At 34.2% G+C, this 13,766-nt stretch overlaps 1 protein-coding gene and 1 long non-coding RNA gene across 2 annotated transcripts; both read right to left on the bottom strand.

The window, feature by feature from the left end:
- Window positions 1-7,503: 7,503 nt before the first annotated feature.
- On the bottom strand, window positions 7,504-9,006 carry LOC140841422 (aspartyl protease AED3-like). Its single transcript, XM_073208825.1, is given in 2 exon segments — window positions 7,504-8,474; window positions 8,476-9,006. Coding segments are annotated over 2 exon segments (1,305 nt in total). The 5' UTR covers window positions 8,917-9,006; the 3' UTR covers window positions 7,504-7,610.
- Window positions 9,007-12,605: 3,599 nt separating this feature from the next.
- Window positions 12,606-13,739, bottom strand: LOC140840484 (uncharacterized). The gene is made up of 3 exons (XR_012120004.1): window positions 13,603-13,739; window positions 13,262-13,521; window positions 12,606-12,688 (listed from the first exon to the last, which is right to left on the bottom strand). It is a non-coding gene; the product is annotated as an uncharacterized lncRNA (long non-coding RNA).
- Between the last annotated feature and the right edge of the window lie 27 nt (window positions 13,740-13,766).

Here is a 13,766-nt window from a genome sequence, read left to right on the forward strand (position 1 = left end):
GCGTGAGCATTACTGAGGCTGGCTAAGCACTGCACAGAAGCCATGTATTCCTCAAGATCAACACTTCCAACTTGTTTTTTTCTTTTCGGCTTCTTTCATGTGTAAGAAATATGACACATGTTAAAAGAAGTATCGTGTAGGAATTGACGACGGTCATTGCCTATATATTTTGACAAACGTGCTCAACTTTAGAAACTTGAGATACGTACACGTTTTTTCTTCTGAATCTAGGTTCCCGATACACTCATCGATAGTATGAGAAAACTCCTATAAATAGAGCGATTGAGGTTCCTAAGCACACACACCTCATAAGAAATATACATCATCTATCGAGAGGGTGAAGTGCTTAGAAGGCTTCAACCAAGAAGAAAAACGAAGAAATCAAAAAATCTCAATGGCCGGAGGTAATACTCGATCTCGCATATTGATTATCATGTTTATATATGTTCAGAAACATGTTTTTTAAGAAAAATTCTAACATTTGATATCAGAGCCGTGATACATCTGCCTTGAAAATTTGATTTCTGAAAGTTTACGAAAAAAAATGAAAGTTTGGAGATCATAATATTAAGAAACTTACCCTTGAAGTCTTGAAAATTGGAGAATTTCTGAAAAATTTTGAACAAATTTTCTCTACGAAAAAATATTGCCGGGAGATGTTGCAGAAGAAATAAAGAAGAAGACGATGCTATAAGTTTTGAAATGGTCTTCATAATTGAAAGCCTTTACCAATAATTTAGACATTCACGTGAATGCATCAAATGGCCTGCAGAGCATTTAATAAGGAGAATGCATTATTTGTTTATAATTATTATTTAAAATAATAATAATAAATAAATAAATAATGATTAATGTGTTATTAAGTTATATGTATAATTCGGTATACATATATCATTTGGTCAAATGATTTATACACATTAAAATAATTCCAAGTTCGACGTAATTTTTAATACATGTTTAGAAATTATTTTTCATGTTAGATATAATGTCAAATATTATGGATAAGTGTTTGATGTGCATGTGCAAATTTAATATTATGTTTGCATTTATTCTTGAAATTTAAAAATGCAAATAATATTAAAAAATAATTGGTATATCAATATTCACATTATGTTCATATTAAATTATATTAAGCTGTTTATAATTTGAAATGAACATATCAAGTAATATGTGAATATAATATTATAAAATATTTCAGATGTTCACAAATGAACAAATAATCCTCATTTTTTCACTACTCTGATAAAAAAGAGAAACTGATGAGGAGCTCACATTTTCACATAAATGTGATCTTCACTTTATCACTACTCTGATTGAAGAGAAAAAACAATGAGGAAAGTATTTGTTCATATTAAGTAAAAATATGAATATAAAGTTATTTAACAAAAAATTTTGGCTTATAAAGATTCACATAAATGTGAATAATTAAGTTTAATAATAATTATAAGGTTACGTAAGAAAACATGATTTGATGGAGTTCTTCATAGATCGGTTTAAACTGCCTTGACTAGTCACTGGTCTCCTTGAGAAATGTTGCTCTGACTAGGAGTTAGGTATTTAAAGGGCCTTAGCACTATCTATCTTTCCTAGGAGCAGTCTTGGAAAATGTTTATTACGTTACTAAATAATTATTATATAAAGTATTAAAGTGAAGCCAAAATTTTGTCCCGTGAACCGTATAATTTTAAATAATTAAGGAATAGCCACATCATCTTTAATTATTATGCATTAGGTGGATTTGGATCAGATAATGGACATCAATTGTAATTAATTATATAAACATAATCAATTTGATAGTTTTATCATAAAGTTACAGAAAAATCTTATTGATATTTAAAATTTTATCCCACAAGCAAATTTTAGGTCACTAGATTTTTAAAACATGAATAACATTGGTAAAACATGATATTGTCTCAAAATTTTAAGCATATGATATTTTGTGCAGTTATGTAACCTGCGAATTTTTCCGATATGAAATGTGACATTCCCGAACTAAAGGGCGATAATTATAAAATATGGAAAAAAAAATCTTCTTCAATTAGGGTGGATGGATATTGATTATGCTATACAGAAAGACGAACCATCTGCTATTACTGAAAAAAACATTCCAAATGATGCTGATCTTTATGAAAAATGGGAGCGATCTAATCGACTCTGCGTAATGTTCATAAATGCCAAAATCTCTACTGGTATACATGGTTCTGTCGATCAACATAATAATGTCAGAGAATTACTGAAGGCTATTGATGAACAATTTCAGTCTTCAGATAGGCACTTGCTAGCACCCTAATTATGGAATTCTCTTCATTAAGGCTCACCAGTGTGAGAGGTGTGCGAGAGCACATAATGAAAATGCGGGACATAGCGGCTCGACTCAAGACACTTGAAGTGGAAATGTCTGAGACTTTTCTTGTGCACTACATTTTATGCACTCTTCCACATCAATATGGACCCTTCAAAATTTCCTACAACACACATAAGGATAAATGGTCAATTAATGAATTAATGACCATGTGTTTTCAAGAGGAAGGAAGGTTGTTGATGGAAACTAGTGATAATGTATTTATGATTACACAAGGAAAGTATAAGAAGCAAGCCAAAGTCAAGGGAAAAAGAAAGGAATAATTCCACCCCAACCTGATATCAAGAAAGAATCCAAGTGTTTCTTCTGTAAAAAAACGGGACACATGAAGAAGGATTGCAATAAATTTAAGGATTGGCTTGAAAAAAAAGGTATTCCTACTTCATTTGTCTGTTATGAATCTAATATGGTTGATATGATTTATAACATATGGTGGATTGATTCTGGTTCTACAATCCATGTTACAAATACCTTGCATGGTATGCAAAACCTAAGGAAGCCAATAGAAAATGAGCGAAGCATCTATTCAAGAAACAAGATGTCTTCGCATGTGGAGGCTATTGGGACTTGCTGCCTAATGTTGAATATTGGTTATATTTTAAAATTGGAAAAGACCTTTTATGTTCCTAGTTTTTCTAATTTAATTTCAGTTTCAAAACTTGTACCCCTTGGTTATTTATTTCAGTTTTTGGGTAAATCAATAAATTTGTTTTATAAATCAAATCTTATTGGAAATGGTACAATGGTTGATGGTCTTTTCTCTATTTCTTTACAAAATAATAACACCACTATGCATGTTCAAGAAGGTATCAAAAGATGTGTTATAAATGAAGATTCCTCTATATTGTGGCACATGAGATTGAGACATATCTCCATAGAAAGGATTAAAAAATTAGTGAATGATGGAGTACTTAGTACTTTAGATTTTACTGATTTTGAGACTTGCGTGGACTGCATTAAGGGAAAGCAGACCAATAAGTCTTAAAAGGGTGCCAAGAGGAGTACAGAAATATTAGAAATCATACATTCAGATATTTGTTGTCCAGATATGGACATGCAAAGTCCGAAATACTTCATCTCTTTCATTGATGATTACTCACGATACATGTATATCTACATGCTTCATAACAAAAACGAAGCACCAGAAGCCTTTAAGGTTTTTAAGACTGAAGTGGAGAAGCAATGTGGAAAATATATTAAGATTGTGAGAACTGATAGAGGTGGATAATATTATGGTAGATACACTGAGAATGGACAAGCACCTGGTCCGTTTGCGAATTTTCTCCAAGAACATGAGATTGTTGCCCAATATACTATGCCTGGTTCTACTGACCAAAATGGTGTAGCTGAGAGGAGAAACTGAACATTATTGGACATGGTGAGGAGCATGTTTAGTAGCTTCAAACTTCCTAAATCTTTGTGGAATGAAGCTCTTAAGACAGCTGTGTATATATTAAACCGAGTTCCAACTAAGGCTGTCCCAAAGACGCCATTTGAGTTATTAAAAGGTTGGAAACCGAGTTTGCAACATATACGCGTTTGGGGTTGTCCTTCTGAAATAAGAGTTTACAACCTACATGAAAGAAACTGGACCCAAGAACTATAAGTGGATATTTCATTGGGTATGCCAAGAAATCCAAAGGGTACAGTTTTATTGTCCATCTCACAATACTAGAATTGTGGAATCAAGAAATGCAAAATTTCTTGAGAATGATTTGATTAGTGGGAGTGATCATTCAAATGACATAGTTCTTGAGAAAGATCACATTAATTCACAACCCTCTTATTCAAATGACAGATTGGTCGTTATTCACAGCCCTCAAGACCAAATGAGTGTTAGACAGCCAGTTACTGAAGTTCCACAAATTGCTGATGAAAATTTAGTAGATCAACTTGATAGTGAAGAACAACAAGAAATTGTTGATCAACCAAACAACCTAAGGAGGTCTACTAGAATAAGGAGATCAACAATATCTAGTGATTATATTGTGCATTTACAAGAATCGGACTTTAACATCGGAGACGAAAATGATCCTGAAACGTTTTCACAAGCCATGAGTTATAATGAGTCAAAACTATGGTTTAATGCTATGAAAGAAGAGATGAATTTAAGGCAGTTAATGGAGTCTGGGATCTTGTTCAGTTTCCTGATCGTATAAGAGCCATTGGATGTAAATGAGTCTTCAAAACAAAGAAATACTCATTAGGCAACATTGAAAGGTATAAATCAAGACTCGTTGCTAAAAGATTCACTCAGCAGGAAGAAATCGACTACAAGGAGACTTTTTCTCATGTATCTAAAAAAGATTCTCTTCGTATCATTCTAGCATTAGTTGCACATTTTGACTTAGATTTACAAAAAATGGATGTGAAAACAACTTTTCTCAATGGAGAACTAGAGGAAGAGGTTTATATGAAAGAACCTGAAGGCTTCTTCTCTAGTAATGGCGAGCAATTGGTTTGTAAGCTTAAGAAATCTATATATGGATTGAAACAAGCTTCCCGTCAATGATATTTAAAATTTCATGATGCTGTCTCTTCATTCGGATTCGTTGAGAACCCCATGGATCAATGTATATACCAGAAGGTCAATGGGAGCAAGATTTGTTTCCTTATTCTATATGTGGATGATATATTACTTGCAACCAATGACAAGGGTTTGTTATATGAGGTGAAACAATTTCTCTCTAAAAACTTTGATATGAAGATATGGGTGATGCATCTTATGTAATTGGCATTAAGATACATAGAGATCGAATTAAAGAGATTCTAGGTCTGTCTCAAGAAACCTATATCAACAAAGTTTTAGAAAGATATCGGATGAAAGATTGTACACCAAGTATAGCTCCCGTTGTGAAAGGCGATAAATTCAATTTGAGCCAATGCCCAAAGAATGATCTATAGCGGGAACAAATGAGAAACATTCCTTATGCTTCTGCTGTCGGAAGCTTGATGTATGCTCAGGTTTACACTAGACCTGAAATTGCATTTATTGTTGGGATGTTGGGAAGATATCAGAGTAGTCCAGGTTTAGACCATTGGAAAGCTGCAAAGAAAGTCATGAGGTACCTTCAAGGGACCAAATATTATACGCTTATGTTCAGACGAACTGAGAATTTGGAAGTAATTGGCTACTCTGATTCAGATTACGCTGGTTGCATTGATTCAAGAAAATCCACTTCAGGATATATTTTCATGCTAGCTAGTGGAGCTGTATCTTGGAGAAATGCAAAGCAGACATTGATTGCTACTTCCACTATGGAAGCTAAGTTCGTAGCTTGTTTTGAGGCAACCTCACATGGTGAATGGTTGAAAAGTTTCATTTCGAGGCTTGAAATGATGGATTCTATATCTAGGTCATTAAGAATATATTGTGACAATTCAGCTACTGTTTTTATGGCTAAAAATAACAAAAGTGGTAGTCGAAGCAAGCACATCGACATTAAGTATTTAGCCATAAGAGAACGTGTTAAAGATAAGAAGTTACTTATCGAGCACATTAGCACTGAATTGATGATTGCAGATCCTTTGACTAATGGCATGCCACCATTGAAATTTAAGGATCATACAGAAAAAATGGGAAATTTAAGGATCATACAGAAATAATGGAACTTGGTTCCTTTATGTAATTTTGTTGTAAGGACAAATTTAATGAAACTATGATGCGATATTTTCTCATATTTGTTGTGTACACATTCATTGATTTGAGAAATATCAATAAAATTGGACCTCGAATAAAAATTTGGTTTATTCATTAAGTTATACAGATTTGAGAGGCATAATGCATTGTAATTCATGGAAGATAATATTCGTTTTAAGACAACATATCGCCATGATTCATGTATTTTGTTTTCTCCTATGGTAAAAGAGATATATGTGTCAAGTGGGAGAATATAAAAAATATGACACATGTTAAAAGAAGTATCGTGTAGGAATTGACGACGACCATTGCCTACATATTTTGACTAACGTGCTTAACTTTAGAAACTTGAGATACGTATACGTTTCTTCTTCTGAATCTCGGCTCCCGATACACTCATCGATGGTATGAGAAAACGCCTATAAATAGAGCGATTGAGGTCCCTAAGCACACACACCTCATAAGAAATATACACAATTTATCGAGAAGGTGAAGTGCTTAGAAGGCTTCAACCGAGAAGAAAAATGAAGAATCAAAAATTCTCAATGGTCAGAGGTAAAACTCGATCTATTTTCGCATATTGATTACCATGTTTATATATGTGCAAAAACATAATTTTTTAAGAAAAATTCTAACATCATGCACCGTCCGAGGCTCAGAGCTACTTCTTGCTTGACGCTTAGGGCCGAGCACAGCCCTAGCACGGAAGCTGTACAATATACTGCACAAAGTTGGCAGCCTTATCCAATCGGCCTCTTGGTATGTCTATCACTGTCTCGTTTCAAAAACTTTTATACATGTATTTCAATCCTACCAAGTTGCAATAAATCGAGTTAAAAAAACCCTCTCTTCCATTGTTTCGATTTCCACTCTAAAATTTGTTTAGAGTGTAAGTGATCGCATCTTTTTAACCAGTATCCATTTCTCCCAACATTTTAGTACGATAGAAATGAATTAAAGACAGAAATTGAGAAAACTAACAGAAAAATGTAAGTGGGAACAAGCAAATTAATAGATAGTGGATTTTTTTTAAAAATTAATAGATAGTGGTTGGAGGAAGTTTGGGTGATGGAAATTTGGAATGACAAGGGAGAGGCACGGACATAATTATGTATATACGGAATTTTAAACATCGTTGGTTCGAATAGATTCAATGGAATTAGACCGTGTTCCTAAAATATACTCGTTCCTGCTTTTGTGGGTCTAAATCTCTCCTTCAGGCTCAAACCACGCTTTTGGGTGTGCACCGGGTAAGCCCCAGATATGTGCAGTAGCCTACAAACCGCACTAGTATTTTTGGCCCTCAGGCTCAAACTACGGTAGAAAACTTTCGTGGAATTCGAACTTGAGACCTTGATTTCAATCTTCAAGCTTCAAGCACTCAACTAAGGAGTCTGCTAGTTTTGGAGCTAAATAAAACTTTTACAATCTAAATGTTCAAAGACATTTTTCATATATATATATATATATGCAGCCATGTGGGGGCTGGATGGACACAAGGTTTTCCAAAGCACTGTCAATGATGTAATCAAAAGACATCATTATTCGTTTTAACAAACATTGACAATGACCAAGAGAACATCAAAACTAAAATACAAGCCTAGTTAATCAATTACAAAGCTCACGAGCAATACCCAAACGAGAGTTGACAGTATCAAACAAAATCCTCAAATTTTGTTGCTGCAAATTGGCTATCACATTCAACACCGAGTTCACATTATTTGGTGCAGCCGCCATAGCCAAGCAAGCCAGAGAACCCGAGCTACTGTGTATCAAAGTATTCTCGGCTGGCAACTTTATGTCCAGCCCCGAAAAGTGCAATGTGATTGTTGGTGCTACTTCTTCATTGGTCGCAGCAAAACATGTGTCGAAAGCCCCCAATGAGCTAAAAGGCCCTTTCACTTGCTTCGTGAATTCGTCTCTGATGGCGGTGTACACGGGCTGGACGAACCGGGTTATCACCGTGCCAGAGTCTATTATGGTGCCGGCGCCTGTGTTGGGGTCGAATGCGAGTAGCTCCGGAGCTATGGGGACGCTGATCCTGCCGACACTGACGCCAGTGAGGTTCACATAGTATAGCGATGGCCGGTGAGGGCTGGTGAGAAGTGGGGTGGTTTTGATGTTCTTCGGCTGACCCAAGGGTCCGAGTTTGAGCGACCCGGAGAAGTAGTAGTTCTTGAAACTAGGCAGACAGTACGAAAACACACCGGAGTAGAGGGACCCAGTTTGAGAGAGCAACGAGAGGGAGCCTCGACCAAGACCCAATAACCCCTGGGGCGGGATAGACCCGCCGGACACGGCGTTGATGCATCCGAAAGCGTAGTTCGGGATAGCATCCTTGCCGAGGCCCAGGATGTCGTGCGACAGCGTGGCCGTGAACGAGGATGCGGCCCCGTACGACCGGTTGAAGTTGCAGGAACCCGAGCCGACGGTGGGACACGAGGTTCCGCTGACTTGGGTGCATTCAGACGCAGGAACAGTCCAACGACCCAAACGTGGAGGACGTATTGGTGTCGAACATGGTAGAGGAGCATCCCACGCAGCCGCTGCATGGGATCCATGCAGCATCATTGCTGGTGTCCAAGACCATGAACATGAGCTGGCCCGGAGTTCCGATCTTCGCCCGGACGACATAGTTGCCGACATTTATAACTTGGCCGGGGGCGATGGGGACACTGGTGGGCTGTTGGACGGCTAGGGAAGACAAATAGGAGAGCCTTTTTGGGTCATTTGAGGCCATTTTCATGACTGTGCTGAACCATGAGGAAGCTTCATTGGGAGGTGTGAAGGGTGAGCATTTGCCATAAATGTGGAATATTGACAGGTCTGAATCTGAAGAACAAGAAGGATCGAATGCAGCATTGCAAGACATGGAAAGGAAGAAGAAGAAGATGATAATGGATGAGTACTCCATTGGTGAGCTTAGCTAGTTTTGAGTGATCAGAATCATGCTACTTTTGAATTTATAGATGAGTTGGAGTACTATTTGGGTTAATTAATGTATATATCTAATCATTTATAGAATTTGAGTCGAATATCGTATGTGAAACAACGATGGGATATTATTTAATGCGCGAAACTATATATTAGTCGTTGTTTTTGAAAGTTTATATGAAAATCTAATCTTGTCTAGTGGATATTTTACAATGGGTTTGTTTAGCATTTTTTAATATCTAGTTGTTGCCTCTTGGTTTTGAAGAAATTAGAAGCAAAAAACAAATATCTATTTGGATTAATGGTGAAAAAAAATGTCGACGTGAAAAAAAATGTCGAGGTAAAAATTAAAATGGTAACATTTTATATATAACTAATAAATATTAAACTGGAAATATGGAAATCTTATAAGTTGGCTAAAATTATATTTTGATTCTCTGATTAATTTAAAAAAATAGTTCTTAAAGCATTTTTAATACAATTATTTTCACTGATAGAATACCGACATCACACCGGATATATCAATAATATTTGACGTAACATCAACAATATTCAACATCGTATCAACAAGAATTGATGTCATATAAGCACTGTTGCGAAAAAAGGCTAAACATGCAAAATAGTACTTGTTATGTTAGCGCACTAAGATTAGATGTGTAAACGAACCAAATCAAGTCGAATATGACGAAAATTTGAAGGCTCAAGTTCGGCCCGAAATAGTTATATTCGAGTTCGATTCGAATTTCGAAAATTTTAAAACTTTTGGCTTGAATTTGATTCGAATTAAAGCTGTAGTTCGAGTTCGGCTCGAAAGATTCGAACATATTCGCAAACTATTTGAATTATTGCTCGAAAATAAGTACTTGAAAAAGCTCGAAATTTATATATATAAAAATTATTTTATTTGATATTTTACGTGTTTTTGCGAGCTTTAATATTTTATTAATATAATATATTTATAGCTTTTGCGAGCTTTAATATTTTATTAACTAAAATATTAAAGCTCGCAAAAACACGCAAACTATCAAATAAAATAATTCTGAAATTCAACTCGAAAAAAAAGTTCAAACAAGTTCGAGATCGACTCGAATTCGACAAACTAAAATCCAAATAAATTACCGACTCAGTTCATTTACACCATAGATCAAAATTCAATTTAGGCTATCAGCTTACAGACTGCCTTCATGTGTGTTTTTTTTTTTTTTTTTGTTTTTATAAACCAACCATAAATATGAAACTATAATACTCATGCTCGATTGGTTTACCTGTTATTTATATTAGAATAAGTAAATAATTAATACACTAGTCTAAAATAAAATATACACTTAATTTGAAATGAAACAAAGCTCAAGCCAAACCGATAAGCTAGCAGCTAGCTCCCAATTTGTCCTGACTGTGCATGGCCGAAAACATCGATTGAATTTTTTTAAAAAAAGATATTATAAATTCGTATGGGAATTAAATTTAATGAAAAAAGATGTGCAAATAATAAACTCTATCGTGAATTCTTGGTGGATAGTTTTGCGAGGAAAAAGGGAGTTTGTCGTTTGGGAAAATAGAGCAGATGGTGCAGTCGGTCACGGGCTTACACTCAACGCTTTCTGATCACGTGACTTCTTTGTCATTTTTCATAACAATAATTGACATATCATATACACACATTTTCTGAGCGACCGGGTCGACTCGACTCATATATATATATATATATATATATATATATATATATATTTCATAATGTAATTTTGATATAAAATAATATTTTTATTCAAATCAGTACATGTTACACAATTTTTTATTATAACATAACTAACCAAAATAATACTTCTGTAGTAAAAAAATATTTCGGAGTAACATTTTTCATGGATCGAGTCAAAATTTTGTATCACATGATTGACTCGTAAAATAATTTCACATGAACTTTTTTGTGTGTATATATATATATATACACACCATCGATCATTGCCTGTACAGTAGAAAGGAGAAGAAGATTTTGCATTGGAGAGCGTAATTGCAATTTGAGATCGGTTAGAGAGACGTAATTATCATTTTGCAAAAGATTTAGATCAGTTAACTTTAGTGTCATGTTAACAAAAGATATCCATCCATCTTCTCAAACTATAAAAATTATTTATTTATTTCATAAAAATATTATATAAATATATTTTAGTACCTTTATATTTAACATATCCTAATTAATGAAAAGTATTTATAGTTTTAAATTCTTAAATCGTCATATCACCATACAATAAAAATTAATTTTTAAAAAATCAATTTTTTTAACTTCGTAATTTTAATATAATCTTTAGATTTTTATTTTAAAAAATTATTTAATATACATGAACTCATCTCATATCAAATGACACTTGTTAATATAAGTACGAAAATGAAGGGGTGACCGACACGAAGATAGTGATATAAGTACGAAAATGAAGTGGCTTAAAAAATAATTTTGGTCAGATTTTTTTTTTTAAAAAGTTGAACTTCTCACGTAAGATTGAAAACATTCAAATATATTGTGAGCATGTCTCATGACCCAAAATCAAACATCTTTAACAAGTTTGATTAGGTGTGTTCATCGGTCGGTTTGGTTCGGTTCGGTTCGGTTTTCGATTTTTTATTTCTGTTTTTTCGATTTTCGATTTTAGAAATATATAATCCGAATCCGAACCATTTTTCTTCGGTTCGGTTCGATTTTCTACCAAAACGGTTCGATTATTTCGGTTTTGGTATAATTATTTAAATTAATAATATAAATATGTTGTAAAATATAATATGTTAACTTTCTATATGTTTTCTTAGTAAACTATTTAAATATAAGGTCTAAACTAATTAAACAAACAACAATCAACTAAAAATTGTTCAAAATGGTTTTTCATTCACTAGATATCATATCAAAATATATAATATAAATAAAAATATAAAAAAGTTATTAATTTAATGAAATTTCGATTTTTTCGGTTTTGACATATATAATCCAAAACTGAACCAAATGAACTTCGGTTTTAACATTTATATCTGAATTACAAAATTCGACTTTCGGTTCAGTTCAGTGTTCGGTTTTTTCGATTTGGATTTTCGATTTTAACCAAAGTTTGAATACCTCTAAGTTTGATCCATTTGTGTAAAATTACACTAAATGCCTTTACTCAAAAAAAAATATTAATAAAAAAATCACTAAATAAATGGCTACGTTTCGAATGTACATAGTCATGGATTAAAAGAGACAAATTAATATTACTACACTCGTGCTTCATGTTCAACTTATATAATTAAAAAGATTAATTTTTAAATTTTTTTCCCATTTAAATTCAATATTATGGTTCTTATGTCTTTGATTCTATTGTAAAAAAGTGGGACTAAATAGATGCTTTAATTAATATCAAATGAAAAATTATATGTTTATAAAAGACACGATCATAAAAAGTTGTCGAATTCTGCATCAGAAAAAGGGCCGTCAAGCTCAAACGAGATTTCATACACATGCAGCCATTTATGCTTAATGTTTGAAAACAACCAGGTCAAGCCATGTTTAAGGCTTTTCCCCCCGATGATGTCGTGCAACCGCGAATTCTTGAAATTTTACCCGGATGAGATGCGTCAAAACAGCAAGCGAAAGGCGCAAATCAAAATTTGTTACTTGCAATCCAGCAACTATATATGTGTCCCATCCTTGAAGCCGGTACTCGCGTGCTGCCTTTATTATACCACGGCCAACAATGATAACGCGCGTCGCTGCCTCTCGCAGAAATGACCTGTTGTCGTGAGGCCAGTAAAAATTATGCAAATATTTGGTAGTGCAGTATATTGGATCGATTTTTAAGCTTTTTTCAGTTCTCTCCAAAGATTAAAAAAAAAGCGTGACGTGCAAAACATTGGTCTTAGGTGGAGAAGTTCATGAGAAAAGAAATACCGAACATTTATCAAGCATGCCATCACATAACCTTTAATGCCATGAAATTAGTTCAGGAAGTCTTGAGCCAGTTTTGTAGGCTTTTCCATTAAGATATTGCAATTAATAAGCAAACATCAAAAAGAAGACTAGTTCTTATCTCCATCATCTATAGAATCCAACCGAACTTTGATGTACACAACAAATTAAGACTTGTTTTTCTTACTAATTGCAAATTCCTAAACTGCTCCCTTATGAAAAATCCATTTCATAGGCAATGAAAATGCTGTTTTTCTTGATAATAAGATACAAAAGTAAAGCTTGGTATTAGAATTTGCATTACAAAACTAACGGAAAAAGAAAACCAAAAAAACTACCTTTTGCACGTTTCTGCTTAAGACAATGTAAAGGAGTACTATATTAAAATGGATTTTACTTGCAGAACTTGGAGTGTTGTATTGCTGTCCCAAAGAATCTCCACCTTTGACCAATTGGACACCAGGGGTTGCGTGAATAAGTGATGGATTTCCAGGTCTACCAGGCCAAGATGCAGGATTGATGGGAGATGAATCCAATTACAAAGTCTGCATGACCTTCTGCTATTTTTACAGCTGCAGCCGTATAACCACCCTTGGCCAGGTTGCCAGATAAACTCATCTCAGCAAGTAATAACAGTCCTCTGCCACGAGGTAAACCCTGTCACAGGTAGAGTTTAAATTAGAGATATGAAAGAGAGTTCGTATCTCTCTTGTTCAAAAGTGAGCATAACATCCTAACCTTCAATTTCAATCCATCCACAACTCCTGGACCTGAAATTATATGTGCGTTTACTGTATCTTCCCACTCCAATATACGGAAGATACCTCTGCATAGAACAAACAAATAAGAATCATTTCTTAAAGCAGCAGAAAAATCAGAATATAAACAGAAAAGTGAGCAAA

Source organism: Primulina eburnea, chromosome 9 (genome assembly GCF_022965805.1).
Source record: "Primulina eburnea isolate SZY01 chromosome 9, ASM2296580v1, whole genome shotgun sequence".
Lineage (NCBI taxonomy): Eukaryota > Viridiplantae > Streptophyta > Magnoliopsida > Lamiales > Gesneriaceae > Primulina > Primulina eburnea.